Source organism: Haliotis rufescens, unplaced genomic scaffold (genome assembly GCF_023055435.1).
Source record: "Haliotis rufescens isolate VD_foot unplaced genomic scaffold, xgHalRufe1.0.p SCAF_13, whole genome shotgun sequence".
Classification (NCBI taxonomy): Eukaryota; Metazoa; Mollusca; class Gastropoda; order Lepetellida; family Haliotidae; genus Haliotis; species Haliotis rufescens.
In genome coordinates, this window is record NW_025963813.1 from 25,951,356 (window position 1) to 25,978,005 (window position 26,650).

At 43.8% G+C, this 26,650-nt stretch overlaps 1 protein-coding gene across 1 annotated transcript in view; it reads left to right on the plus strand.

The window, feature by feature from the left end:
- The first annotated feature begins 895 nt into the window (after positions 1-895).
- The window catches only part of LOC124110772 (ubiquitin conjugation factor E4 B-like), a 56,656-nt gene continuing 30,901 nt past the window's right edge, over positions 896-26,650 (plus strand). Inside the window, exons 1-12 of the mRNA XM_048394350.1 lie at positions 896-1,096; positions 2,086-2,297; positions 5,291-5,378; positions 6,423-6,715; positions 10,001-10,145; positions 12,079-12,179; positions 13,061-13,175; positions 15,329-15,469; positions 15,791-15,907; positions 17,487-17,585; positions 21,015-21,128; positions 21,730-21,819. Coding sequence (XP_048250307.1) covers positions 1,073-1,096; positions 2,086-2,297; positions 5,291-5,378; positions 6,423-6,715; positions 10,001-10,145; positions 12,079-12,179; positions 13,061-13,175; positions 15,329-15,469; positions 15,791-15,907; positions 17,487-17,585; positions 21,015-21,128; positions 21,730-21,819 — 1,539 coding nt within the window. The 5' untranslated portion in view covers positions 896-1,072. The remainder of the gene's footprint in view (positions 1,097-2,085; positions 2,298-5,290; positions 5,379-6,422; positions 6,716-10,000; positions 10,146-12,078; positions 12,180-13,060; positions 13,176-15,328; positions 15,470-15,790; positions 15,908-17,486; positions 17,586-21,014; positions 21,129-21,729; positions 21,820-26,650) is intronic.

Below are 26,650 nucleotides of genomic sequence, written 5' to 3' on the forward strand. Positions count from 1 at the left end.
TGATGTTAAAGAGATAGCAGTAGTTACGCACGAGGGTGCCTGGACTGATGTGCAGCTGTTTATGTGTCTGATAAATCAACAGTGGTCACGAAACATAAAATATAAATCACACTACCAAAATAGTCATGGGTGAAAAGTGCTTTAATTATTAATACATCAAAATACAGGCATCCTGTTATGATTTGGGATGAAATAACAATATGCGTAGATTATATCCACGTGTTATGGGTTTTCAGTCGCTAAAGCAACATTCGTAGTTTTCTCTCTAATCATACAACAACTGTAAAACATCTCATTCACTTATAAAAGATGGCCGTCCGAAATCTAATGACGTTCAAAAATCTGTGATCCGACGATACGCGTTTTAGACTGAACGCTTCGGTCATGGATATAAGTTCAATATTTTATAAATATTGCTCGATGTCTAGGGGATTAGTAACGACACATTCAGTGAAACGTGATACAAGTCCAGACAGTGAGCGATACAATAATGTCCTTTGCGCGCTTAGTTAATTTTCATTGATGCATTAAAATGCCTCCTAGCCAGCGTCGCCTGTAGCCTTACATCATAAACCCTAAGGCGGTGGCGATTCGCTGATAAACGAATAGGTTATCTGTAATCTTTCAGGAGTGCAAACATTGCTTCTAACCATCCCATAAAATGAAGTGAAAAGCTGCAATTTTTAAATTAAAATTACGAACACTTTTATGGTTCAGTTGTAAAGTTTATTATAGCATCAATTAAAAAGTCCCTGAAAGCAGCCGATTTACATGTCGTTTACAGGTGAGGCCGCCACATGGCGCCTGTTAGGCTTAAATAAATGATACTAGTTCTTAAGGAAATAGTTGCATTTAACAGGGAGACAACTCCAAAACCGGAACTGACAATTCAGTCATGGGAGGCTACTGTGTAATCCGGAATTGACGTCACAGAAAATTAGAAAATCCTGGTCGTGAATTGTTTCTAGCGTCATCTTTGTATATTTTTTCAAACTTGTTCTCTACCCTTTCTTTTAAGTTTCGTTCACAGGAGGCAACATTCTAACACATCGTTAGGCATCACTCAGAAGCGATGAGTGAATTAACTCCCGACGAGGTGATTTGAAATAACAACACTCTTGCTTCTGCTGTTTTGACTTTTTGCGTGTCATTGTTTGTTGGTTACAAATCAGCTGGGTTTTTTCGAATTACACGTTGCTTCATACCTTTTTTGGTCCTTCTGCTCATTTCGATTGCTTTGAGCCCGAATTAACCAATTACAAGACATAATTGAGTATATTTGGTCATTATTCCAGCTACTTCCCTCAGTGGGAAATTCAACCATCTGTCAGATTACTCGGCTGCCATAAGTTTTTTTTAATTGTTTCTATGAGGACTGATGTATAGTTCATGCTGTGAAATTTGTAATGAAGTCACACAGTGTGAAGAATATAAAGTACATCTTAAATGATACTGTTCATACTTCATGTTATCATACGCTGATTACAAAAGCATGTTAACAGTTGGGTGGTAAGACCAAATGATCAAGTTTTCAATATTTCATTGGCCTTATCATCAGTCAAACAAAGATGCTCGGTGATTATTAATTTAAATCGTTTCTTGGATTTTCTTGACCAAGTTTCTTAAATGATTGACTTTAATACTACTTTTTACTTGTAATTTTTTAAAAAAGGAACTGTTCCTCAACATGTAAACCAGATGACATTCTTTTAGAGATGTTTCTTTAAATATTATTATTATTATGCTTGGCTTTTATGTTGGTATTGTCTTATCAGGTTTATGTCCATCTTCATGTTCGTTTATGCCTATTTGTAGTTCAGGGAATCTCTGTCATCTGAAACTGTGTGTAGGATAAGCATTCAGTGATAGAAATTGGCATTAGTCCTATTGTCCTTGCCAAACTGCCCAATACTTAAGATATCATTAGGACTAGTAGAGATTTGACCTTTTTAAGAGTTTTGCTATATGTTATCATAAAAAGAACTAGTGGACTAAAACTGTTTCTATCACTGCTGTTGTCATATAGTTTTGCAATAATTTGCAAATACACATGAAATGGGAATGTCAGCGTGTTTGCCATTCCAGATTCGGAGGAGACGCCTTGCCCGCCTTGGAGGCAACCAGTCCAGTCCTGTAGAAAGGAATGAAGCTAGTCAAGCATCACCCATGCAGCAGGGCTCTGAGAGCCAGCAGTCATCTCAAAGTACAGCATCCTCATCTGGCAGCCTTGGTGTTGATTGCCCAGCAGCTACTCCTCAGACCATGGACATGGACACCGAATTTTGCTCCGAAAAAAAGTAGGATTTTTGTCATTTTTAATATTTAACAGGGTTCTACCCAGCCAGCCCCTTTTATTTGTGAGTTGTGGAGAGTCTCAGTCATGGTTTTGGGGGTCCCAGGCAGCAAAGATTCAGGTCCTAGGGTGACTGACCACTGTAGCAACAGCAATTGAAAAGTAAAGTGACCTGTGAAGATCTTGGTTAGCATAGGTCTTTAGCACCTATTGCTTGTCGTAAGGTTGGTTGGTTTGTTGTTTTAAGCTGCACGCAGCAATATTCCAGCTATACGACGGTGGTCTGTAAATAATTGAGTCTGGACCCGACAATCCAGTGAATGACATCATAAGCATTGATCCACGCAATTAGGATCGATGACATGTCTGACCATCCGATCCCGTTAGTTGCCTCTTACGACAAGCAGAGTCGCCTTTTACGGCAAGCATGGGTTGCTTTGTCGTAATAGGCAACTAATGGGATCACATGGTCAGACTCGATGACATGGTTGATGCATATCATCGTATCCCAATTGCGTAAATCGATGCTCATGATGTCAATCACTGGATTGTCTGGTCCAGACTCAATTATTTTCAGGCTGCCGTCATATAGCTGGAATATTGCTTAGTGTGGCATTAAACAACAAACAAACAAACAAAAGAAAAAAACTTCTCCCACAACAGTATCCATGTTGACTAACAGGTGTCTACTGATAATTTCTTGTCAGCATTAGTGTAATAATTAGGGCTGGGTCGATACATCAACTGCGATCCAATAAGTATCGCGATACTTTGTTCACAAGTGTCATTGTACTTGCATGTGCTCTTATCTGTGGTGCGTAAGCCATCTTTTTCATAGACATGATTCGCAAATACCTGGTACACTGACAATTCACAGTTGGCAGTGTCAAGTATGGTGCAATGGATGAAAATATTTATGTTTTCACTACTGTTTTTCACTCCTGGTCATGCTATTTCGTGTTTAGTGTAACAGTTTTTACAGCAAACATTTTAGGTATGTATTGATATTTTAGACTAAGTGTTCCACGGTGATTTATACTTGTATCGTGAATTTAAAAGTTGTGATTCACCGATGCATGGTAATTGTAGTAATAATACACATAGTACTGGGGATACGTGGTCTTATTCCTCATGTCATGAGCATTATCAGATGTTGGCACAGTCAACCTGTTGATCTAGAGAGTTCTATGATAGTGAAACATCTGGAGACACATCAGTAAAATTTAATTTTGACTCCATACACAAAATCAGTGAAAAGTTGGGTGGCAACTCAGAGTCTGATATTGAACCCAAGCCTGCCCCATGTCTGCAACAAATATCAGTTAAACATTCCAATATTGGAATTACAAATTTCCCAATTAATCTTAAAAGGTTATGCACAGTGTTATAGTTTGTGTCCCTGGATGTTGAGTGTGTCTGGTGTGTTACCTGGATGTTGAGTGTGTCTGGTGTGTGTTACCTGGATGTTGAGTGTGTCTGTGAGTGTTACCTAGATGTTGAGTGTGTCTGTGTGTGTTACCTAGATGTTAAGTGTGTCTGTGTGTGTTACCTAGATGTTGAGTGTGTCTGTGTGTGTTACCTAGATGTTGAGTGTGTCTGTGTGTGTTACCTAGATGTTGAGTGTGTCTGTGTGTGTTACCTAGATGTTGAGTGTGTCTGTGTGTGTTACGTGGATGTTGAGTGTGTCTGTGTGTGTTACCTGGATGTTGAGTGTGTCTGTGTGTGTTACCTAGATATTGAGTGTGTCTTGTGTGTGTTACCTGGATGTTGAGTGTGTCTGTGTGTGTTACCTAGATATTGAGTGTGTCTTGTGTGTGTTACCTGGATGTTGAGTGTGTCTGTGTGTGTTACCTGGATGTTGAGTGTGTCTGTGTGTGTTACCTAGATGTTGAGTGTGTCTGTGTGTGTTACCTGGATGTTGAGTGTGTCTGTGTGTGTTACCTGGATGTTGAGTGTGTCTGTGTGTGTTACATGGATGTTGAGTGTGTCTTGTGTGTGTTACCTGGATGTTGAGTGTGTCTGTGAGTGTTACCTAGATGTTGAGTGTGTCTGTGTGTGTTACCTAGATGTTAAGTGTGTCTGTGTGTGTTACCTAGATGTTGAGTGTGTCTGTGTGTGTTACCTAGATGTTAAGTGTGTCTGTGTGTGTTACCTAGATGTTGAGTGTGTCTGTGTGTGTTACCTAGATGTTGAGTGTGTCTGTGTGTGTTACCTAGATGTTGAGTGTGTCTGTGTGTTACCTAGATGTTGAGTGTGTCTGTGTGTGTTACCTGGATGTCGAGTGTGTCTTGTGTGTGTTACCTGGATGTTGAGTGTGTCTGTGTGTGTTACCTAGATATTGAGTGTGTCTTGTGTGTGTTACCTGGATGTTGAGTGTGTCTGTGTGTGTTACCTGGATGTTGAGTGTGTCTGTGTGTGTTACCTAGATGTTGAGTGTGTCTGTGTGTGTTACCTGGATGTTGAGTGTGTCTGTGTGTGTTACCTGGATGTTGAGTGTGTCTGTGTGTGTTACCTGGATGTTGAGTGTGTCTTGTGTGTGTTACCTGGATGTTGAGTGTGTCTGTGAGTGTTACCTAGATGTTGAGTGTGTCTGTGTGTGTTACCTAGATGTTAAGTGTGTCTGTGTGTGTTACCTAGATGTTGAGTGTGTCTGTGTGTGTTACCTAGATGTTAAGTGTGTCTGTGTGTGTTACCTAGATGTTGAGTGTGTCTGTGTGTGTTACCTAGATGTTGAGTGTGTCTGTGTGTGTTACCTAGATGTTGAGTGTGTCTGTGTGTTACCTAGATGTTGAGTGTGTCTGTGTGTGTTACCTGGATGTCGAGTGTGTCTTGTGTGTGTTACCTGGATGTTGAGTGTGTCTGGTGTGTGTTACCTGGATGTCGAGTGTGTCTTGTGTGTGTTACCTGGATGTTGAGTGTGTCTGGTGTGTGTTACCTGGATGTCGAGTGTGTCTGGTGTGTGTTACCTAGATACTGAGTGTGTGTCTGTGTTTGTAGCTCCCAGTCTCAGATGGATGTGGATTCTGGCATCGAGACAATGGAGGTCGAAGAACCAGAACCCAGACCTGAAATCAAGAGGAAAAGGGTAACTGCGAAAACTTGCTTCAGTTTCAATTTATATAAGAATTGACTTGACAAGGAATAGTTTTATTTCAGGACCGTTTTCAGCAACCCATGCTTGCCTTAAGAGGCAACTATGCTTGTCATAAGAGGCGACTAAGAGGATCGGGTGGTCAGGCTGTCTGATTTGGTTGATGCATGCCATCGTATCCCATTTGTGTAGATTTATGCTCATGGTACAGATTCGATTATTTACATACCACCGTCATATAGCTGGAATATTGCTGAGTGCATCGTTAAAGAACAAACAATGTTTCATGATCACAATAACCACGATAGAGCTGGGATTGGTAGGGCTTTCAAGATTAATCACTGGTTGTTAAACAAAAAGCATTCAAGAATGATAAATGTTTGACCATATATTTTTAGATAATTGTTTCTCTTTAATCTTCATGTAAATAAGAATAAGTATAATAACCAAAATTCAGAGGGTATATTCTACTATACAGTGCCAAAAAACACCTCTTCTAGCAATGACTAGGACATGTTAAAAGAGCAACAGGCCTCGCCATCTTGTTTATAATGGTGTAATCATGGTAATAATGGTGTGGGTTGTTGTCACTCTGTCAGCCCCTGGTCACTCTGTTCCTGGCTTAGTTGTCATGACCACATCAGGGTTTTACCTTCACTAACACAATGGTAAGTGTCCTTGCGGGCATTATGAGGGTCCTGTAAAGTAGTGAAGTGGTATCATGTACTGTAGGATTTGATAATTACTTTGGAGCCTGGAATGAATCATGTGGACATTGGTCATGACTGGTGGATATGACGACAGATGTCCAAAACTGCCCATGATGTGCTGTAGGTACTAAGACTATTGTTGTGGGTCCCGAGAGTGTACTGGTATTCTTTTTCTGAGTCTGACATTTGTGTTTACTGATCACGTTACATTGGCGGTAGGTTCAGATATTGTCTGCGCTCTATATCATTGTTATGTCACAGGCATCACACATGAAGTAGACAGGTGAATACTTGAAATAATATCAATCAGCACTTTGTCAATTTCCAGGATGTCAGCTTTGGATCTGAAGCAAGTGAGGAACAAGTGTTATCGGCTGTCAGTCGTGTGTTTGTGACTTCCTGGAGAGAGAAATCGTGTGAAACTCTTCATTTGCCTCAGTTAGTGGAGGTGGTAGACGAGGCATGTAGTGGGGGTAACATTGACTATAGTGACGTTGTCAGCCAGGTGCTCATGGAGGTTCTCATGCTGATGAGGGACAGCCAGGAGAACCCTGTGCTGTTGTTACGCACACATCCCCCAGCTCTGTCCCCCCTCAAGTCCTACAGCAGCAGCCCAAGAAGGTAAGCAGCAGCAGCTACAGGTTTTTGGTGGTACCATTGTGGTTTCAAGGTGTGGTATTGTAAGGGTATGGAGATGTGCTTGACTGGCCAATATATTGTCATTATGTTCTCCTAACTACACTCCACAACAGAAAGAAAGTTGGTTCTCAGTTATTAAAGTTTGAAACACAAGTGTGTGCAGGCAGCGAGATTTGTTCTTTTCTGTAGAATGTTTACACAGATTGAAATATAGAACAGAAAATGATCATGTCAGAGTGTTTCACTGATGCTTGATGGCCTGAGGCTGTTTGTTTTGGCCCAGCAAGCTGTAGTCATGGTAATGTGGTGTCAGCACCATGCTTGTGGGTTTCACCTAAGTGGTAAACGTCTAAGGCCTGCATCACTTTGGGCTTTTGACATGCCGTGATATATCTGGAATACTGTTCAAAGAAGCGTTTAACCCAACTCACTCACTCAGTGTAATGTGGAAACTTATCGATGGACAGTGCATGTTTATGAATTGAAACATAGTCATGTTTTGGAACAGAATTTTCCATTTTGGGATGAATTAGTGCATATCTGATAATGTGACATGATGCCGTGCATCTGTGAATGTCTCAAGTGTGAAGCTTGTTGTTATTGTGAACATGGCATTTCAGAGATTAAATTAAATTGATGGGTGTAAAAACCCTGTGCCTTAAACATGGTCATAGATGAAAGAGTACACCAGTTGAACTAAAGATAACATGGAACTCATTGGTCTTGAATATTCTTGATTATTTTCTGCCTATCATAATTATTAAGCTTTTTGTTTATTTTTTAACACCAGGCTCAGGAATATATGACAATGGTCTGTAAATAAAATCGTCTGGACCAGACAATCCAGTGATTGACATCATGTGCACCAATCCATGTACAGTCAAGTCTCGTTGATCCGACAGTCGGCTTTGTCCGACACAAATGATGGGAACCAATTAAATCGGTGCTATTTAGACCCGTTAATCCGACGTTAATCAGTCTTGTTAATGCGACAAGTGATCAGCATACTCTGTGGTCATCTGCATGCGAGAACACAGCTACGTGTTTTGATGCGAAACGAGTCGGCTGGTAGCTGCATATTACAACGGCTGCAGAGAAAGACTTGCTTAACAATAAACAATTAATGCTTTGAATAAACAAAACAGGATATAAAAAAAAACACATGCTAAGATTACCTCAATCTCATAAAATCAGATACAAGTTCTCGCAACCGCTGAAGACATCCCATTACAGGGAATTTTGACTGACCAATGAAATGACTAACAGGAAGCCTACATTAGCCACTAAGAAAGCTGCTTTCTTGAGCTCTGCGGCACTAGTTTCAAACTGGCGACTCCCATTCCAGACTATTCTTTCAAAAGTATTTTGAATCAGTTGATAGTAGTTTTGTGTTAAGCTTCAGAGGTTGCATGATAAGAAAAAATATTCTGCTAACAACGTATCAAACAATATGAATATTTCATTTTTTCATTTTTTTATATTACGTGTTTGTATCATTATCTATAGTGTGGTTGTCCGATTTTCGATTACAAAGGTTGATACAACTTATTTTTGTTTATCCAACATAATCATATGCAACCAACTATGTGGGATTAATTTGACTGTAATAAGATTAGAATGACATGTAATCAAGCAAGTCTGACCACCCGATCCATTGAGTCGCCTTGTATGACACCAGGTGGCTGGGGATCTGTGTATTCACCTGGAGTCTCCACACTGATGTAATAATCTGACCACGTCACACTTTGAAACAATGTAATGTATGGACATCATGGCGGGGATATTATCTCAAGTATGTCTCCTTTCTAAGCTGGGTCATTTTGTGATTGTAAGGCTCAAGGGTATCCTGTAGGTGAAGCATGAAAAAAAGTTTGTTTTCTGCCAAACACAAGAAGCATTTAATTTTAGTCAGTGCAACTTGGTGTACTAGTGTTAGGGCAAGGCCATGATTAGGAATAGTTGTGAGTCAGCTATATAACAATACGGTCAGTGATTAGGAATAGTTGTGAGTCAGCTATATAACAAGGTCAATGATTAGGAATAGTTGTGAGTCAGCTATATAACAGTTGGGTCATTGATTAGGAATAGTTGTGAGTTAGCTATATAACAATACGGTCAATGATTAGGAATAGTTGTTAGTCAGCTATATAACAATAAGGTCAGTGATTTTGAATAGTTGTGAGTCAGCTATATAACAATACGGTCAATGATTAGGAATTGTGAGTCAGCTATATAACAATACGGTCAGTGATTAGGAATAGTTGTGAGTCAGCTATATAACAAGGTCAATGATTAGGAATAGTTGTGAGCTATATAACAATACAGTCAGCTATATAACAATAAGGTCAGTGCCATGGTAGTGATCATTCCTTGTTCCTTGTCCACATTTTCCTGTAGATGTGGTTTAATCTGATACTTGAAGTGGTTAACCTCTTTGAGAGGCATTTAGAAGTTTTTACAATTGTAATACAGACGTTTTTCAACCATATATCTTACTTTACTTGTAGTAGTTGATGATTTGCCAGTGATGACAGTGTTATCCGGCCAATAGTTGGTCTTGATCATGTTGATGACCTACTTTCAATGAATAGCACAATTGTGTTTTCATTGAATTATGCCAAGGGACACCATATTTGGTTGTTTTGCTCTATACCCTTAGGATTGTTCTTGAATCTGTTCTATGTGATAGTGAAGGTCAAATTTACTCACAAAGCCAGACACTCAAACTGTATTATGTTCATGGCAGCTCAAGAAACGTCTACTTTAGTATATATATGTCATCCTTTGGGTGGGGCATTGAAGTGGTGAGGTGGTGATGCATATGCACTTTCATTGACTGGTGCTTGTTTGTGTACTGATCCAGCCCGTGGTAGGACATGCTTGCAAGGGCTGGCACTCTGTGTTTCCAGCTGGAAATAAGCCATGTGAAATTGAGGGAAGAGGTTGTAAACCTGGATATCCATAGAACTTTCTGATGTAAAATTGTACTTGATTGGGCATGTGTTTGTCCTTCCATGTAGATTGAGGCTGTAGATGTGTATGTCCCTGAAACATGTGTTATGGTATCAGACTGAAAGCCATTGTGGTATGTGATGTTTACTGGGGCCTTCTAGAAATGAAAGTGCAAGGGCTGTGTACGTCTTGCAAACACTGTTTGTAATTTGTATATATGCTATCATTTACGGCATTCTGTATGGTAACTCCCCGGTCTCAATCAGTTTCACCATGACATGCTGGTATAGAATCTGTTTTATTTCCAACTTGCAGTATAAGTCCGATGATGTCTCCAGAACACTTCAATAGAGAATTCTCAGAAAAATTTCCTCTTGCCAAATGTAAAGAAGTAGACATGCTGAACTACCTGTTAGATTGTTATGACAGAGTAGCAGTGGAGGAGAGGACTGCCCCCAAGGTAAGACTGTCTACCTGTTGACTGTGTGATAAGGAGGAGAGAGGAGAGGACTGCTCCAAAGGTAAGACTGTCTACCTGTTGACTGTGTGATAAGGAGGAGAGAGGAGAGGATTGCTCCCAAGGTAAGACTGTCTACCTGTTGACTGTGTGACAAGGAGTGGACTGCCCCCAAGGTAAGACTGACTACCTGTTGACTGTGTGACAAGGAGAGGAGAGGAGAGGACTGCTCCCAAGGTAAGACTGTCTACCTGTTGACTGTGTGACAAGGAGGGGAGAGGAGAGAACTGCCCCCAAGGTAAGACAGTCGACCTGTTGACTGTGTGACAAGGAGTGGACTGCCCCCAAGGAAAGACTGTCTACCTGTTGACTGTGTGACAAGGAGGGGAGAGGAGAGAACTGCCCCCAAGGTAAGACTGTCTACCTGTTAGACTGTGTGATAAGGAGGAGAGAGGAGAGAGGAGAGGACTGCCCCCAAGGTAAGACTGTCTACCTGTTAGACTGTGTGATAAGGAGGAGAGAGGAGAGAGGAGAGGACTGCTCCCAAGGTAAGACTGTCTACCTGTTGACTGTGTGACAAGGAGGGGAGAGGAGAGAACTGCCCCCAAGGTAAGACAGTCGACCTGTTGACTGTGTGACAAGGAGTGGACTGCCCCCAAGGAAAGACTGTCTACCTGTTGACTGTGTGACAAGGAGAGGAGAGGAGAGGACTGCCCCCAAGGTAAGACTGTCTACCTGTTGACTGTGTGACAAGGAGGGGAGAGGAGAGAACTGCCCCCAAGGTAAGACTGTCTACCTGTTGACTGTGTGACAAGGAGGAGGGAGGAGAGGACTGCCCCCAAGGTAAGACTGTCTACCTATTAGACTGTGTGACAAGGAGGAGAGGACTGCCCCCAAGGTAAGACTGTCTTCCTGTTGACTGTGTGACAAGGAGGGGAGAGGAGAGGACTGCCCCCAAGGTAAGACTGTCTACCTGTTGACTGTGTGACAAGGAGGGGAGAGGAGAGGACTGCCCCCAAGGTAAGACTGTCTACCTGTTGACTGTGTGACAAGGAGGGGGGAGGAGAGGACTGCCCCCAAGGTAAGACTGTCTACCTATTAAACTGTGTGACAAGGAGTGGACTGCCCCCAAGGTAAGACTGTCTACCTGTTGACTGTGTGACAAGGAGGGGGGAGGAGAGGACTGCCCCCAAGGTAAGACTGTCTACCTATTAAACTGTGTGACAAGGAGTGGACTGCCCCCAAGGTAAGACTGTCTACCTGTTGACTGTGTGACAAGGAGGAGAGGACTGCCCCCAAGGTAAGACTGTCTTCCTGTTGACTGTGTTACAAGGAGGAGAGGACTGCCCCCAAGGTAAGACTGTCTTCCTGTTGACTGTGTTACAAGGAGGAGAGGACTGCCCCCAAGGTAAGACTGTCTTCCTGTTGATTGTGTGACAAGGAGGGGAGAGGAGAGGACTGCCCCCAAGGTAAGACTGTCTTCCTGTTGACTGTGTGACAAGGAGGAGAGAGGAGAGGACTGCCCCCAAGGTAAGACTGTCTTCCTGTTGACTGTGTTACAAGGAGGAGGGAGAAAAAGGACTGCCCCAAAGGTAAGACTGTCTACCTGTTGACTGTGTGACAAGGGGGAGAGAGGAGAGGATTTAAGTAGGATGATGATAGCAAGCTGTGTATGCTTGACATGTTAAAGTACAGTAAACAATGTTTTAGAGATATATTGCTTGTTTTCTACCCGAACAACCTTCTAGAACTTAAAATGCTCAACACCCTGGGGTCAATTCCCCACATGAGTACATCCATTTACACAAATGTCTTTCTAAGTTACATGTGTGTTTTCCATGCAAAACTTTGCAGAATTGATAGTGGTATGTATTTTTTCAGCTTGGAACTGATTGCTTATTGCTGTTGAGGCTACAGCCTTACCTGTGTGTTTCAGCGATGCAGCATTCCTCCAATGAGTGACATGTTGTCTACAGCCAGAAGTCAGTGTATTTGTCATACAGCACTCGTATTACAAGGTGCTTTTGTACAACAAAGGTGAGACCGAGTGTTAGGAACCTCACTTTCCTTACTTGAAATGATATTGTCGAAAGTTTATAATCTTGAAAGGGCCTGAGAATCATGCATAATTCTTTAGCCTTCTGTGAAGCCCAGCTTCCTATCTATTGACACCATTACCATGAGGTCGTTGACACTGATGACACTGACACTGATGGCACTGATGGCACTGACACTGGTGACACTGACACTGATGACACTAACAATGATGACACTGACGACACTGACACTGATGACACAAACGTCACTGATGGCACTGACACTGGTGACACTGACACTGATGACACTGACACTGGTGGCATTGTCACTGATGACACTGACACTGGTGGCACTGAAACTGGTGACACTGACGACACTGACACTGATGACACAAACGTCACTGACACTGGTGACACTGACACTGATGACACTGTCACTACTGACACTGGTGACACTGACACTGATGGCACTGACACTGGTGGCACTGACACTGGTGGCACTGAAACTGGTGACACAAACGTCACTGACACTGATGACACTGACACTGATGACACTGTAACTACTGACACTGATGACACTGACACTGGTGACACTGACAATGATGACAATGATGACACTGACACTGATGACACTGTCACTGATGACACTGACACTGATGACACTAACGTCACTGACATTGATGACACTGACACTGATGGCACTGTCACTGATGACACTGTCACTGATGGCACTGACACTGATGGCACTGACACTGGTGGCACTGACACTGGTGACACTGACACTGTCACTGATGACACTGACACTATTAACACTGACACTGACACTGACGACACTGACACTGATGCGTTGGTGATACTGATGATGTTGATGACATGTTTCAGGTCACTGAATGGAGTGTCTAATCTGCTGCCGTTTCTCCTGGCTCACAACTTACCGCGGGGATTTCTCCCCGAGTTGGTGCAGACCATCTACCATGATAGGGACAGTTTCCGCAGGGTGAGCCCAGCAGCAGACTGATCTACATGGCTGATTCAGTACATGCGTCGTAACACCAGTGCAGTAATAAACACACAGTACAACTAGATAGGAGGATAAAATAACTAGTCCCCCCAGATCTTCACTTGTCTGGGACTGAAAGCCGTCTATACCAGGTTGTATCACTGGGATTGTTACAGCATGAGAAGTACTTCCACGTGCCTCATATACATTGGCTTTAAGTGTTCACCATGTCATCAAGTCCTTTCATGTGTTCATGCTTAATTTGGTGGTAAAGGTCAAGTTAGGAATGTGGTCCAAATGGTAACACACGTCTCTTCACACATGTTTTGTGTACCGTATTTTCTTGAGTATAGTGCGCACCCATGTATAATGCGCACCCCCCTCTAGCGGGTTCAATATGTTGGAAAAAAAGAAATTTGAATATTATACGCAGAAAAAATTTACACCGTACCCTTTCAGCGAAGTCCGGTAAACGAACGGGTGCTGAGAAACTTCGTCAGTACAAATTCGAAATTTGAGATAAAAAATCACCAGACATGTTTATATAGTATTTATTGTTCTGCTAGGCATTGTTTTATATCTAGGGATTAAGATTACCTTGTGTATTTTCTCGTAAACTAAGCCGGAAACAGCAATCAGCTGTACACACGTTTTCTTGGAATTGACCGGTGATTCGGTCAAGACACACCCAATGATATAACTTTATAGGATTTTTAATGCAAGGATCGGCAACAATTGTATCTGAAACTATTTTTATTTATCAGGAATAATATATTCCATTATTTTCTTAATTCTATGCAGCCTTTACTAAACATATTTAAAATAATAATAACCCTAAGCGAAGCAGCTGATCGCTATTCCCGGGTATTATTTTTTACATGGAACCAGTCTGACCAGTCACCGTCAAGGCTCACGCGTACGTGATCGCGAGAATTTCATGTTGACATAGAATCGTCTAACAAAAACAAATATGACTTTTAACGAGTCAAAGTATGTCATTTATGATATATGTATCCATTCTCTGTCAACTAAAGTTAGTTTCAAGGCGTCAATAGCGGTGAGTTGTGTGATCTTCCGATCGCTTCACACATGATTTCGCCGAAATTAATAAAAACAATATTATAAGGAATTTTGAATAAAATTAATGAAATAAGTTACAAACATAAGTCCAGATATACAAAGAACACATGATTATTTTGCGTACTTCAGTATGGATTTGTTGACATGGTTATTTCCGGTGTTTCGTGCTCACGGTAATGTCTTTCCATTGGGGGAAAAAACATCCAAACTCATAATTCGTGTATAATGCTCACCCCCTTCTACACAGCTGTGTTTTTTTCGAAAAAAAGTGCACACTATACTCAAGAAAATACGGTATATAAAATATGGTTGTCAGTATCCTTTAATTCTATCTCTATGAGAGTGATATTGGGGCAGAACTTGGAAACCATAAGATATTATTTTACAAAACTTGGTACACACTTTTACCATGTGGTGTAGATGTGCCTTGTGCTATTTAGGTTTCCCTTGCATTTTTTAATATATTTTGTATAATTTATTGAAATTTGGATTTAGTCTCGGAACTGAATGGAAGCAGTGGGTTTCATTTCCGGAGCATAACTGGAAAATTATATGAGATATCTTTATGAAACTTAGCACACACATTCACCATATAATGTAGATGTGACCTTTGGTATAGATGGTTACCCCTGAATATTTCTTTTCTTTTATATAAATTTTATGTGTTTAGACTGAACTGAATGAAAGCAGTGGGTTTCCTATCTGGGGCAGGTCTGGAAATGTAGTTTAGAGATTGCTATCTTTTAGAAACTTGGTAAACACAATCACCATATAGTGTAGATGTGCTTTTGGCTATACAATGTATATGATTCCCCCATTTTATGAATTAGACTTGAATTGAATGGAAGCAATTAGTTCTGTTATGTGCTCCTCTGTGAAACTTTGTACAATATCAGTCTAAGGCTGTTATGCAGTCTTTGTTCTTAAAATTATTTGATTTTAAAATTATGTTATATTTTCTTATTTCATTTTCATTTTCATTATCATCATTTTCCAACAAATAGAACATTATGTAATGAAACCAAACTTAAAGCTAGGAAGATGCTGATGCTGTGTCTGTCACCTTGCAGGTATTTACGCCGATCCTCCAGAGCTTGATGAGGTTGATACAGACCATGTCCCTGGACACTGATGACTACCGCGACCCCCTCTCTGTGATAGCTGAGTTGTGTGATATTAGGAGCGGCAATGCTCGGCCTATATGTAACTTAGTAAGTTGGCAGCTCTACGTCCATGTTTGTGTTCCCAATGCTGGAAACAGACAAGGAATTAGTATTTTGGAGTTGTTACCATTCAATTACTCACATGATGAAGTCTTCATCTTTTATTGTGAAGCCTCAAACTCTGTGGTAACAAGTCAACACGTCACTGACGCTTTGATACATTTTATACATATTACAGGCTTAACGTGTTTAAGAGTTTGTAAAGTTAGTATAAACGATATCAATAGGCAGTAACTTGCAAGATTTGTTTGTAACTGTGTTGCTCCTGGAGTTGACTCTCTGATGTACGCTGATGACTGCTCTCTGCAGATGATAGAACAGAAGAACTGGCTGCCGGAAGTTGTGAGTCAAGCCAGTGGGATGGAGCTTGAGAAGTTGTCTTTCCTTGGACCAGTCCTCGGCCTCTCAGTCTTCGCTGAGGATAATGTACGTCATCTTTCCACATACTGTATAACTGGTTCACATGACATTGCAATTGGTGGAGTCTATTAAATCATTTGTTTTTGTTTAATACTGCAATTCGATCACCATGCAGACCTGTCCTTCCCAAAACTAAAGAAACTAAGATCTCTATCCCACATCCAACTGTTCAGCTGACCCTTTAGTTAGATAACTAAATAAGGAGTTTGATGTCAGTCTTTCTAACACCACTGCCACAGGCTAATTTGTTTAGTACATGACCAGACTTTTCTCTTGTTTGTAAACAAGCACAGTTATTCTGAAATGAGAACAGACTGGCCTGATGCAAGCCTTTCGGTGTGCTTTACATATTGTTTTGCATAATTATACAGATATACTATAACAACTGTGACAGTGAGGTGCATGAGATTGTTTTTATACATCAAAGTGACCGTATCGCTAGCTCTCCGTAGGGCTTCAATGATAGCACTTGGAGCTGTACAACCAATGTAAAGGATAACAAGGCAAATGGAAATAGTTTTTCACGTTTTAGGATTTTTTTCAGTTAAAGTTAACCATTCTATGACCTTTAGTTTGTCTAGATGTATAGACTCATCAAAAATGAAACAGATGAAAAACATATGCAATATCTTGAATGGACTGTGTAAGATGTGATGAATCATCACATGGTACTTGCCTGTGCCAGAGGTAATATGCTGGCCACATGGAATTCTGGGTAAGAGAGGTTGTCTTTCTCACTGTCATGTCAATACAGTAAATAAGCCGTGGACACTGGCCAGTGTTGTTAACTGTACAGATGAAGACAGAAATGAAAGAAAAGGGTTGACAAGTACTTGAGTCCTGACCCCAAACTCTGTCAACACTGTATTGGACAAGAAGCAGAACCCATGTGTTGGTGTTTTGTCAAAGAAATCACTTGTTATTACGAAGTACTGATTGTCCTCTATTGATGTTTTGTTTTGGAGCAGAAAGAAGCTTACAATAATCCTATACTTACATTTTCATAAGTTTTGAAAAACTGGGGAAATGGTAGAGTAAGCTTGCCCTTGGATTTTGATTTTGATTTTGGAGTCTCCATTCAGGGAGCTTCCTTCCCTGGGTGACTTTGGTGACTTTCACTGTGTTGTGTGTTGTATCATCTGGGAACCATTGCTTGCCTGGTCCAATCAGTGTTGTGTATCATCTGGGAACCATTGCTTGCCTGGTCCAATCAGTGTTGTGTATCATCTGGGAACCATTGCTTGCCTGGTCCAGTCAGTGTTGTGTATCATCTGTTGTAAGGCTGACACACCACTGACATACCACTACTGTGTCTCCCCGAGAATAGCTGCAAGATTGCTGATGCAGAGTTAAGCAATATTCACTCACTCACTCACTCCACTACTGTCAGGTTGAGCTCTGTTCCCTGGTAAACCCCTGTCCCTAAGCATTCAAGAAACAGTTTTTCTGCATTGATAGGTATTCGTTGTCCTTGCACACAATTGTCAAGAATCTGGATCACGTATCTGAACAGGGCCATGTCACAAGATTCTAGGGAAGGTGATGCTGGCTACATTTGTAGTTGAATGGGTTGTTTCTGTTTCAGGTCAAAGTAGTGGAGCAGTTCTTCTCTGGGCATCAGCTGACAACAGACAGTACCCGTCTCATCAACCAGTCTCTACAGCATAGGCTGGAATATGTCAGGGTAGGTGTTCACATTTACATGTAGCAACAGTAAGGTGTTTGCATCAGTAGATTTAGCATAGCCATTCACTTTAACCTTGAAGCCCCATGCTTCATACTTAACATTCTCTTTCAGATTAAATCCTCCTTGGGGCACTTATTGCATTTTCCTTGCTCAAGAAAATCTACTTGACATAGTTGTAACCATTTTCCTTAATAAAAAATGTTACAAAAAACAACGTTTTTGTATGATATATGACCACCCCAACGGGGCCTCACCCTCTAAGATAAGGGTTATCGGGTTGATACTGAAGACATGGCTCAAACTGTATGTGTGGTATATTTCCTTTTCTTTCTTGCAAAGGCGTAATTCCTTGCATTTTATAGTTTTTTATATGTTGTAACTTGGCCGCCACGTGCACATGCCACGTTCGTTTCACGTAATGGCGGCCGCTGAGTAGCTTATTCTGTTCTGGTAAATTCCCTGTTCATGTACAACTGACATGGCTTTTTTATCTTAACATTATTTCACTACATTGTTTCCTTTTCAACCCGTCTGTAACTTTAAAAATTACTACGCTCCCTTTATATGTTACAAATGTATACACAGCCTTGGCTATCGATATCGCGTGTCGCCTTTTTCGTTACGCCTTTGCATATGTTGTTTTGTAATTATGCATGTAACTTTCTGCAATTTTCACAATTCGCACTGATACATTCACCCCCGTTCCCCGTCCGTTTAGTTTTAACGGTCTGTTGCAGACTTTCAAAGTTTGTATGGGATGTGACGCGGCGATACCACCGCAAGATCCACACCCTAAATGCATTTGCTGCTTGGCGGAGGATTGCCATGATGATCAGTCGTGTGCCATATGTGGAGACTTCACCCCCAAGGCCAGAAAGCGTCGGCACGCTGACTTGATACATTTTGCGGGGTTATTGGAGGCGGGGGTAGACATACGTTTGGCGAAATCTGCCCCCACCCCTGTCAAAGGTTAAGGGCAAGAAGACCAAGTCTTCCACCCCGGTTCCTTCCACCTCCACTGCGCCTTTATCGCAGTCCGGGGGTGAGGGCTCTCGGGTCCCCGAGGTTCCCCCCTCCCCTGCACCTATTAACCTTGCTGATATTTCGGCGCTTCTGCGGTCGCAGATGGCGTTTATGTTCGAGGATGTCAAGTCCCAGCTCTGAGAGGAGCTGCGGGCGGGGCTTCCCCAGGAGTTTGCGCCGGATGCGGCCGCGGGGCCTTGTGGAATGCCAGGCGGCGGCACCGGACGCCTTCCAGCTAGATTGGACGGACAGAGTTCTGGCGGTCTTCCCACCAGTTCCTCTGATTCCCAGGGTCATTCAGCTGATTTCTCAGCTAGCCACTCAGCCTGCGCGGCTTCTTGTGCTACTGGCACCTCTTTGGTCGGCGCAGAGTTGGTTTCCCGTAATACCCAGGTTTCTGGCTCAGCCTCCTGTTCTATTACCTTTACGACTGGACCTCCTATCCAAGAACGGGGCACTCCACCCGAATCCCAGGATTCAGTGGGTGGCTTGGCCACTGTCAGGAATCGCCTCCAGGAGAGCGGTATTCCTGCACGAGTTGCAGACACAATACTGGCTTCGTGGAGGGATTCGACAAATGTTCAATATGAGGATAGATGGGCCTGCTATGCGCGCTGGTGTGTCGATAGAGGGCATGCAGATCCCTTTTCTGCAAATCTAGTCACGGTGTAAGAGTTCCTCCAATCACGACTTGATGCCGGCCTCGCCGCATCGACAGTCAGGGGGTACTCAACAGCCATTGCGGCTTTTCACGTCCCTATTGACGGGGCACTTCTGAGTGCGCCCCCTTTAGTGCAGCGCTTTTTGGCAGGCGTGGACAGGATCCGACCGCCTGTCCGGCAGATCAGTCCTCCTTGGGACTTGTCAATTGTTCTTGATTGGCTTTCCGATCCTTCCTTTCGGGATCTGTCGTCTCTCTCCCTTCAGCTGTTGAGCTGGAAGGCGGCGTTCCTTGTGGAGGTGACGTCAGGTAGACGGGTAGGCGACATTCACGCAATGTCCGCCATTCCCGAGCTGACCGTCTTTCACCGGGACAGTCAGTATTTGCCTACCGGACTCTTACCGTCCCAAGGTCACACACACTTTCCATGTGACGGCTCCTATCGAGCTACCTGCTCTTTCACAGCCTTCCTCGTCGGGGACCTCTGCAAGACATGCTCATGTCTTGGATGTCCACAAGATTCTCAAGGTCTATATCAGCAAGACTAAGGATATCCGTAAGGATAACCAATGATTCTGCTGTTACGGCGGTGGGAAGGCTGACTCCCCTGCGAGCAAACAATCTATTTCACGGTGGATTGTCTCTGCTATCTGTTCAGCCTACAAAGGGAGGGACCCCCCTGAGGGGTTGAAGGCTCATTCGGTTAGGGCAGTGGCTACGTCAAAAGCGTATGCCGCAGCTCTGCCCATTGAGGAGATCTGCTCCGCGGCTATTTGGAGCCGGCCGCGTACGTTCATCAAACATTACCAAATCGATAAACACTCTAGGGAGGGTGCTCGGTTCAGTCAGTCAGTTCTCCGCACTGGGCAGAGTTCTACATCTCTAACCGATTGAGTCTTCGAGATTTTAGAATGTCCTCCGGTTTTCTTGGCTTTGTAATGCTCCATCTCCTCTCTTCTCTCCGGGAATGAGGATTCTTCAGTAGCCATTACTAATCGATAATGCACTCGTTTTGCACACGACACTCGCTCGATCCTACGGGACCCTAAAGCCTGCATAGCTACCAGGGGTATTGTCCCTAGCGATTATTGTCCCCGTTTTCGCTTGTATGTGTGTGTGGGGTGTTCTTTTGTTTTATGATAAAGCCCACTACTGCGGCTTTTTTCATAGCCTATGGTCAGACCACGCCCTGTCTCAAGCCCCCGCCTCTCGACAGTGGTGCCTCACAATTAGGTGGGTTCCATATTTTGAATTCTCTAAGTCTTGTAAAACGATGTGTTTATTTACGCTTGTTGCAGACGGATGCCACTTCCTTTATTATCTTTAGGAGTCTATCTTGATGCAATAAGTGCCCCAAGAAGGATACAATCTGAAAAAGAATCGTACAAACCTGTAGAGGTTATGGATTCTCTGATGAAATCCACCTTGGGGCACGGCCGCCCGCCTCCCCACATTCCGTCTGCTATGAAACATTGGAAAAGTGATTTGGGTGAGAGTTGCTCCCCTTGGTGTGTGTCGCCTGTAGAGGGTGAGGCCCCGTTGGGGTGGTCATATATCATACAAAAACATTGTGTTTTGTGTGGTAACATTTTTTATTAAGGACAACTATGTCATGTAGATTTTCTTGAGCAAGGAAAATGCAATAAGTGCCCCAAGGAGGATTTCATCAGAGAATCCATAACCTCTACAGGTTTGTATGAATTATTAGAATATGGAGCTAACTAATGGTGCTTTCTTTTCAGTCTGAAGTTTTCAAAGTCGTCCACTCCCTCCTAGTAAATGTGGAAACCAGGGATTCAGCCATGTCCTTCCTGGCGTCCGCTCTCATGAGAAATGCCAAACGCTCACAGATCCATGTAAGCTTCTTTTTTATGTAGCCTTTGAGATATGTTGGGATGTAAATGTAGATGCTTACAGTAATGATTAAATGTTTACCCTCGACAAAGGCCCTTGGAATCAGGGACAGATGAGGTCCCCAGCAACTATGCTGGTTGTAAGAGGCGACCAAATGGATCAGGTGATCAGACTCGGTGACTTGGTTGATTGCGTGTGATCATAATCTAACGGTGTGGATTGTTGCAAACAATTACAATCACTTGATTGTCTGGTCCAGATTTGAAAATTTACAGAATGCTGTCATATAGCTGTAATACTGCTGAGTGCAGCATTAAACATTGACAAAGAGCATCATTCATTTGTAAATCAAGTTAACTTTAACTGGGCATCAAGACATAGACTTGTTGCTTATCAGCTTTTTCTAAGCTTTCTTCATTGGAGAACTAAGTCAGAAACCTTTCCTTCAGAATTGTTGCAGCTGGCACCCATCTTTTACTTGATTAAGTGTACATTAAGGATGTTAATATTGTTACAAGTTTTGTCTGAGAACCTTTTAGATGAAACAGCTTGAGATGTGTTGAAATGGTGCCCCTGAGTATGTGGCGTTTCTTGGTTGGGCAGGTTGATGAAAGGTTTGTGTCAGGCGATGGCTTCATACTCAACCTTATGTCTGTGCTACAGCAGCTGTCGGTGAAGATAATGTTGGACAAGGTGAGTCACATGGACCCTGTTGTTTATACACAGCATCCCTTACCCCTGTCTCCCAGGACTCCTACAGTTGTTAGACCTGATGTAATAGGATAATACTAATAGTAATAGTCCATTTATGTTGTACTCCATGCATAGGCAGGCTCTGAGCACTTACTACCCTGGTCAATGGATTGGTGTGCACTCTATTCATTCTCAGCTTTCTGGGGAGTATCTAACCAAAGCTGCCTCTGAGGCGCTAGAAGTTAACTGTCACATCACCATCTCATCCTACAGGGTAGGAGGCTTATTAATGAACTTGCCAAATGTGACACCACACGTGCTACATGTCTTTAATGTGGGACTGAAGCCCTACAAACTCAGGAGTCAAGCTGGCGAGCATGGTCACCAATCTAAGGACTCACTGTGACTGATTTTGTGACCCTTGCGCTGTGTACAGGACCATGTGCCACCCGATCAGGTAGTCTGGATCGGTGACTTGGCTGATTGTATGTCATCATACTCAAAGGGTCTTGGATGTTGCCTGTAATATCAACCACCAGTTTGTCTGGTTCAGATTCTAGTATTTACAGATCATCATGATGTAGCTGGAGTATTGCTGACCATGGTGTACAACAACATTCACTCACTGCTGTGGTTCCTTGTGTTTGACTGTCCAGCTGAGTGAGTAGCTCTGCTGTGTGCGTTGTGTTTGACTGTCCAGCTGAGTGAGTAGTTTTGCTGTGCCTTGTGTTTGACTGTCCAGCTGAATTAGTAGCTCTGCTGTGTTCCTTGTGTCCGACTGTCCAGCTGAGTGAGTAGCCCTGCTGTGTGCGTTGTGTTTGACTGTCCAGCTGAGTGAGTAGCTCTGCTGTGTTCCTTGTGTCCGACTGTCCAGCTGAGTGAGTAGCTCTGCTGTGTTCCTTGTGTTTGACTGTCCAGCTGAATGAGTAGCTCTCCTGTGTTCCTTGTGTTTGACTATCCAGCTGAGTTAGTAGCTCTGCTGTGCGTGTTGTATTTGACTGTCCAGCTGAGTGAGTAGCTCTGCTGTGTGTGTTGTGTTTGACTATTCAGCTGAGTGAGTAGCTCTGCTGTGTTCCTAGTGTTTGACTATCCAGCTGAGTGGGTAGCTCTGCTGTGTTCCTTGTGTTTGACTATCCAGCTTAGTGAGTAGCTCTGCTGTGTGCCTTGTGTTTGACTGTCCAGCTGAGTGAGTAGCTCCGCTGTGTTCTTTCTGTTTGACTGTCCAGCCGAGTGAGTAGCTCAGCTGTGTTCATTGTGTTTGACTGTCCAGCTGAGTGAGTAGCTCTGCTGTGTTCCTTGTGTCTGACTGTCCAGCTGAGTGAGTAGCTCTGCTGTGTGCCTTGTGTCTGACTGTCCAGCTGAGTGAGTAGCTCTGCTGTGTGCCTTGTGTTTGACTGTCCAGCTGAGTGGGTAGCTCTGCTGTGTTCCTTGTGTCTGACTGTCCAGCTGAGTGAGTAGATATGTGCCTTGTGTTTGACTGTCCAGCTGAGTGAGTAGCTCTGCTGTGTGCCTTGTGTTTGACTGTCCAGCTGAGTGAGTAGCTCTGCTGTGTTCCTTGTGTTTGACTGTCCAGCTGAGTGACTAGCTCTGCTGTGTTCCTTGTGTTTGACTGTCCAGCTGAGTGACTAGCTCTGCTTTGTGCCTTGTGTTTGACTGTCCAGCTGAGTGAGTAGCTCTGCTGTGTGCCTTGTGTTTGACTGTCCAGCTGAGTGGGTAGCTCTGCTGTGTTCCTTGTGTCTGACTGTCCAGCTGAGTGAGTAGCTATGTTCCTTGTGTTTGACTATCCAGCTGAGTGAGTAGCTCTGCTGTGTGCCTTGTGTTTGACTGTCCAGTTGAATGAGTAGCTCTGCTGTGTTCCTTGTGTTTGACTGTCCAGCTGAGTTAGTAGCTCTGCTGTGTTCCTTGTGTTTGACTGTCCAGCTGAGTGACTAGCTCTGCTTTGTGCCTTGTGTTTGACTGTCCAGCTGAGTGAGTACCTCTGCTGTGTTCCTTGTGTTTGACTATCCAGCTGAGTGAGTACCTCTGCTGTGTTCCTTGTGTTTGACTGTCCAGCTGAGTGAGTAGCCCTGCTGTGTGCGTAGTGTTTGACTATCCAGCTGAGTGAGTAGCTCTGCTGTGTTCCTTGTGTCCGACTATCCAGCTGAGTGAGTAGCTCTGCTGTGTGCCTTGTGTTTGACTGTCGAGCTGAGCGAGTAGCTCCGCTGTGTTCCTTGTGTTTGACTGTCCAGCGGAGTGAGTAGCTCTGCTGTGTTCCTTGTGTTTGACTGTCCAGCTGAGTGAGTAGCTCTGCTGTGTTCATTGTGTTTGACTGTCCAGCTGAGTGACTAGCTCTGCTTTGTGCCTTGTGTTTGACTGTCCAGCTGAGTGACTAGCTCTGCTTTGTGCCTTGTGTTTGACTGTCCAGCTGAGTGGGTAGCTCTGCTGTGTTCCTTGTGTCTGACTGTCCAGCTGAGTGAGTAGCTATGTGCCTTGTGTTTGACTGTCCAGCTGAGTTAGTACCTCTGCTGTGTTCCTTGTGTTTGACTGTCCAGCTGAGTGAGTAGCTCTGCTGTGTTCCTTGTGTTTGACTATCCAGCTGAGTTAGTAGCTCTGCTGTGTTCCTTGTGTTTGACTGTCCAGCTGAGTGACTAGCTCTGCTTTGTGCCTTGTGTTTGACTGTCCAGCTGAGTGAGTAGCTCTGCTGTGTTCCTTGTGTCTGACTGTCCAGCTGAGTGAGTAGCTCTGCTGTGTTCCTTGTGTTCGACTGTGCAGCTGAGTGAGTAGCTCCGCTGTGTTCCTTGTGTTTGACTGTCCAGCCGAGTGAGTAGCTCTGCTGTGTTCATTGTGTTTGACTGTCCAGCTGATTGAGTAGCTCTGCTGTGTTCCTTGTGTCTGACTGTCCAGCGGAGTGAGTAGCTCTGCTGTGTTCATTGTGTTTGACTGTCCAGCTGAGTGAGTAGCTCTGCTGTGTGCGTTGTGTTTGACTGTCCAGCTGAGTGAGTAGTTTTGCTGTGCCTTGTGTTTGACTGTCCAGCTGAATTAGTAGCTCTGCTGTGTTCCTTGTGTCCGACTGTCCAGCTGAGTGAGTAGCCCTGCTGTGTGCGTTGTGTTTGACTGTCCAGCTGAGTGAGTAGCTCTGCTGTGTTCCTTGTGTCCGACTGTCCAGCTGAGTGAGTAGCTCTGCTGTGTTCCTTGTGTTTGACTGTCCAGCTGAATGAGTAGCTCTCCTGTGTTCCTTGTGTTTGACTATCCAGCTGAGTTAGTAGCTCTGCTGTGCGTGTTGTATTTGACTGTCCAGCTGAGTGAGTAGCTCTGCTGTGTGTGTTGTGTTTGACTATTCAGCTGAGTGAGTAGCTCTGCTGTGTTCTTAGTGTTTGACTATCCAGCTGAGTGGGTAGCTCTGCTGTGTTCGTGTTTGACTATCCAGCTTAGTGAGTAGCTCTGCTGTGTGCCTTGTGTTTGACTGTCCAGCTGAGTGAGTAGCTCCGCTGTGTTCTTTCTGTTTGACTGTCCAGCCGAGTGAGTAGCTCAGCTGTGTTCATTGTGTTTGACTGTCCAGCTGAGTGAGTAGCTCTGCTGTGTTCCTTGTGTCTGACTGTCCAGCTGAGTGAGTAGCTCTGCTGTGTGCCTTGTGTCTGACTGTCCAGCTGAGTGAGTACCTCTGCTGTGTGCCTTGTGTTTGACTGTCCAGCTGAGTGGGTAGCTCTGCTGTGTTCCTTGTGTCTGACTGTCCAGCTGAGTGAGTAGATATGTGCCTTGTGTTTGACTGTCCAGCTGAGTGAGTAGCTCTGCTGTGTTCCTTGTGTTTGACTGTCCAGCTGAGTGAGTAGCTCTGCTGTGTTCCTTGTGTTTGACTGTCCAGCTGAGTGACTAGCTCTGCTGTGTTCCTTGTGTTTGACTGTCCAGCTGAGTGACTAGCTCTGCTTTGTGCCTTGTGTTTGACTGTCCAGCTGAGTGAGTAGCTCTGCTGTGTGCCTTGTGTTTGACTGTCCAGCTGAGTGGGTAGCTCTGCTGTGTTCCTTGTGTCTGACTGTCCAGCTGAGGGAGTAGCTATGTTCCTTGTGTTTGACTATCCAGCTGAGTGAGTAGCTCTGCTGTGTGCCTTGTGTTTGACTGTCCAGTTGAGTGAGTAGCTCTGCTGTGTTCCTTGTGTTTGACTGTCCAGCTGAGTTAGTAGCTCTGCTGTGTTCCTTGTGTTTGACTGTCGAGCTGAGTGACTAGCTCTGCTTTGTGCCTTGTGTTTGACTGTCCAGCTGAGTGAGTACCTCTGCTGTGTTCCTTGTGTTTGACTATCCAGCTGAGTGAGTACCTCTGCTGTGTTCCTTGTGTTTGACTGTCCAGCTGAGTGAGTAGCCCTGCTGTGTGCGTAGTGTTTGACTGTCCAGCTGAGTGAGTAGCTCTGCTGTGTTCCTTGTGTCCGACTATCCAGCTGAGTGAGTAGCTCTGCTGTGTGCCTTGTGTTTGACTGTCGAGCTGAGCGAGTAGCTCCGCTGTGTTCCTTGTGTTTGACTGTCCAGCCGAGTGAGTAGCTCTGCTGTGTTCCTTGTGTTTGACTGTCCAGCTGAGTGAGTAGCTCTGCTGTGTTCATTGTGTTTGACTGTCCAGCTGAGTGAGTAGCTCTGCTGTGTGCGTTGTGTTTGACTGTCCAGCTGAGTGAGTAGTTTTGCTGTGCCTTGTGTTTGACTGTCCAGCTGAATTAGTAGCTCTGCTGTGTTCCTTGTGTCCGACTGTCCAGCTGAGTGAGTAGCCCTGCTGTGTGCGTTGTGTTTGACTGTCCAGCTGAGTGAGTAGCTCTGCTGTGTTCCTTGTGTCCGACTGTCCAGCTGAGTGAGTAGCTCTGCTGTGTTCCTTG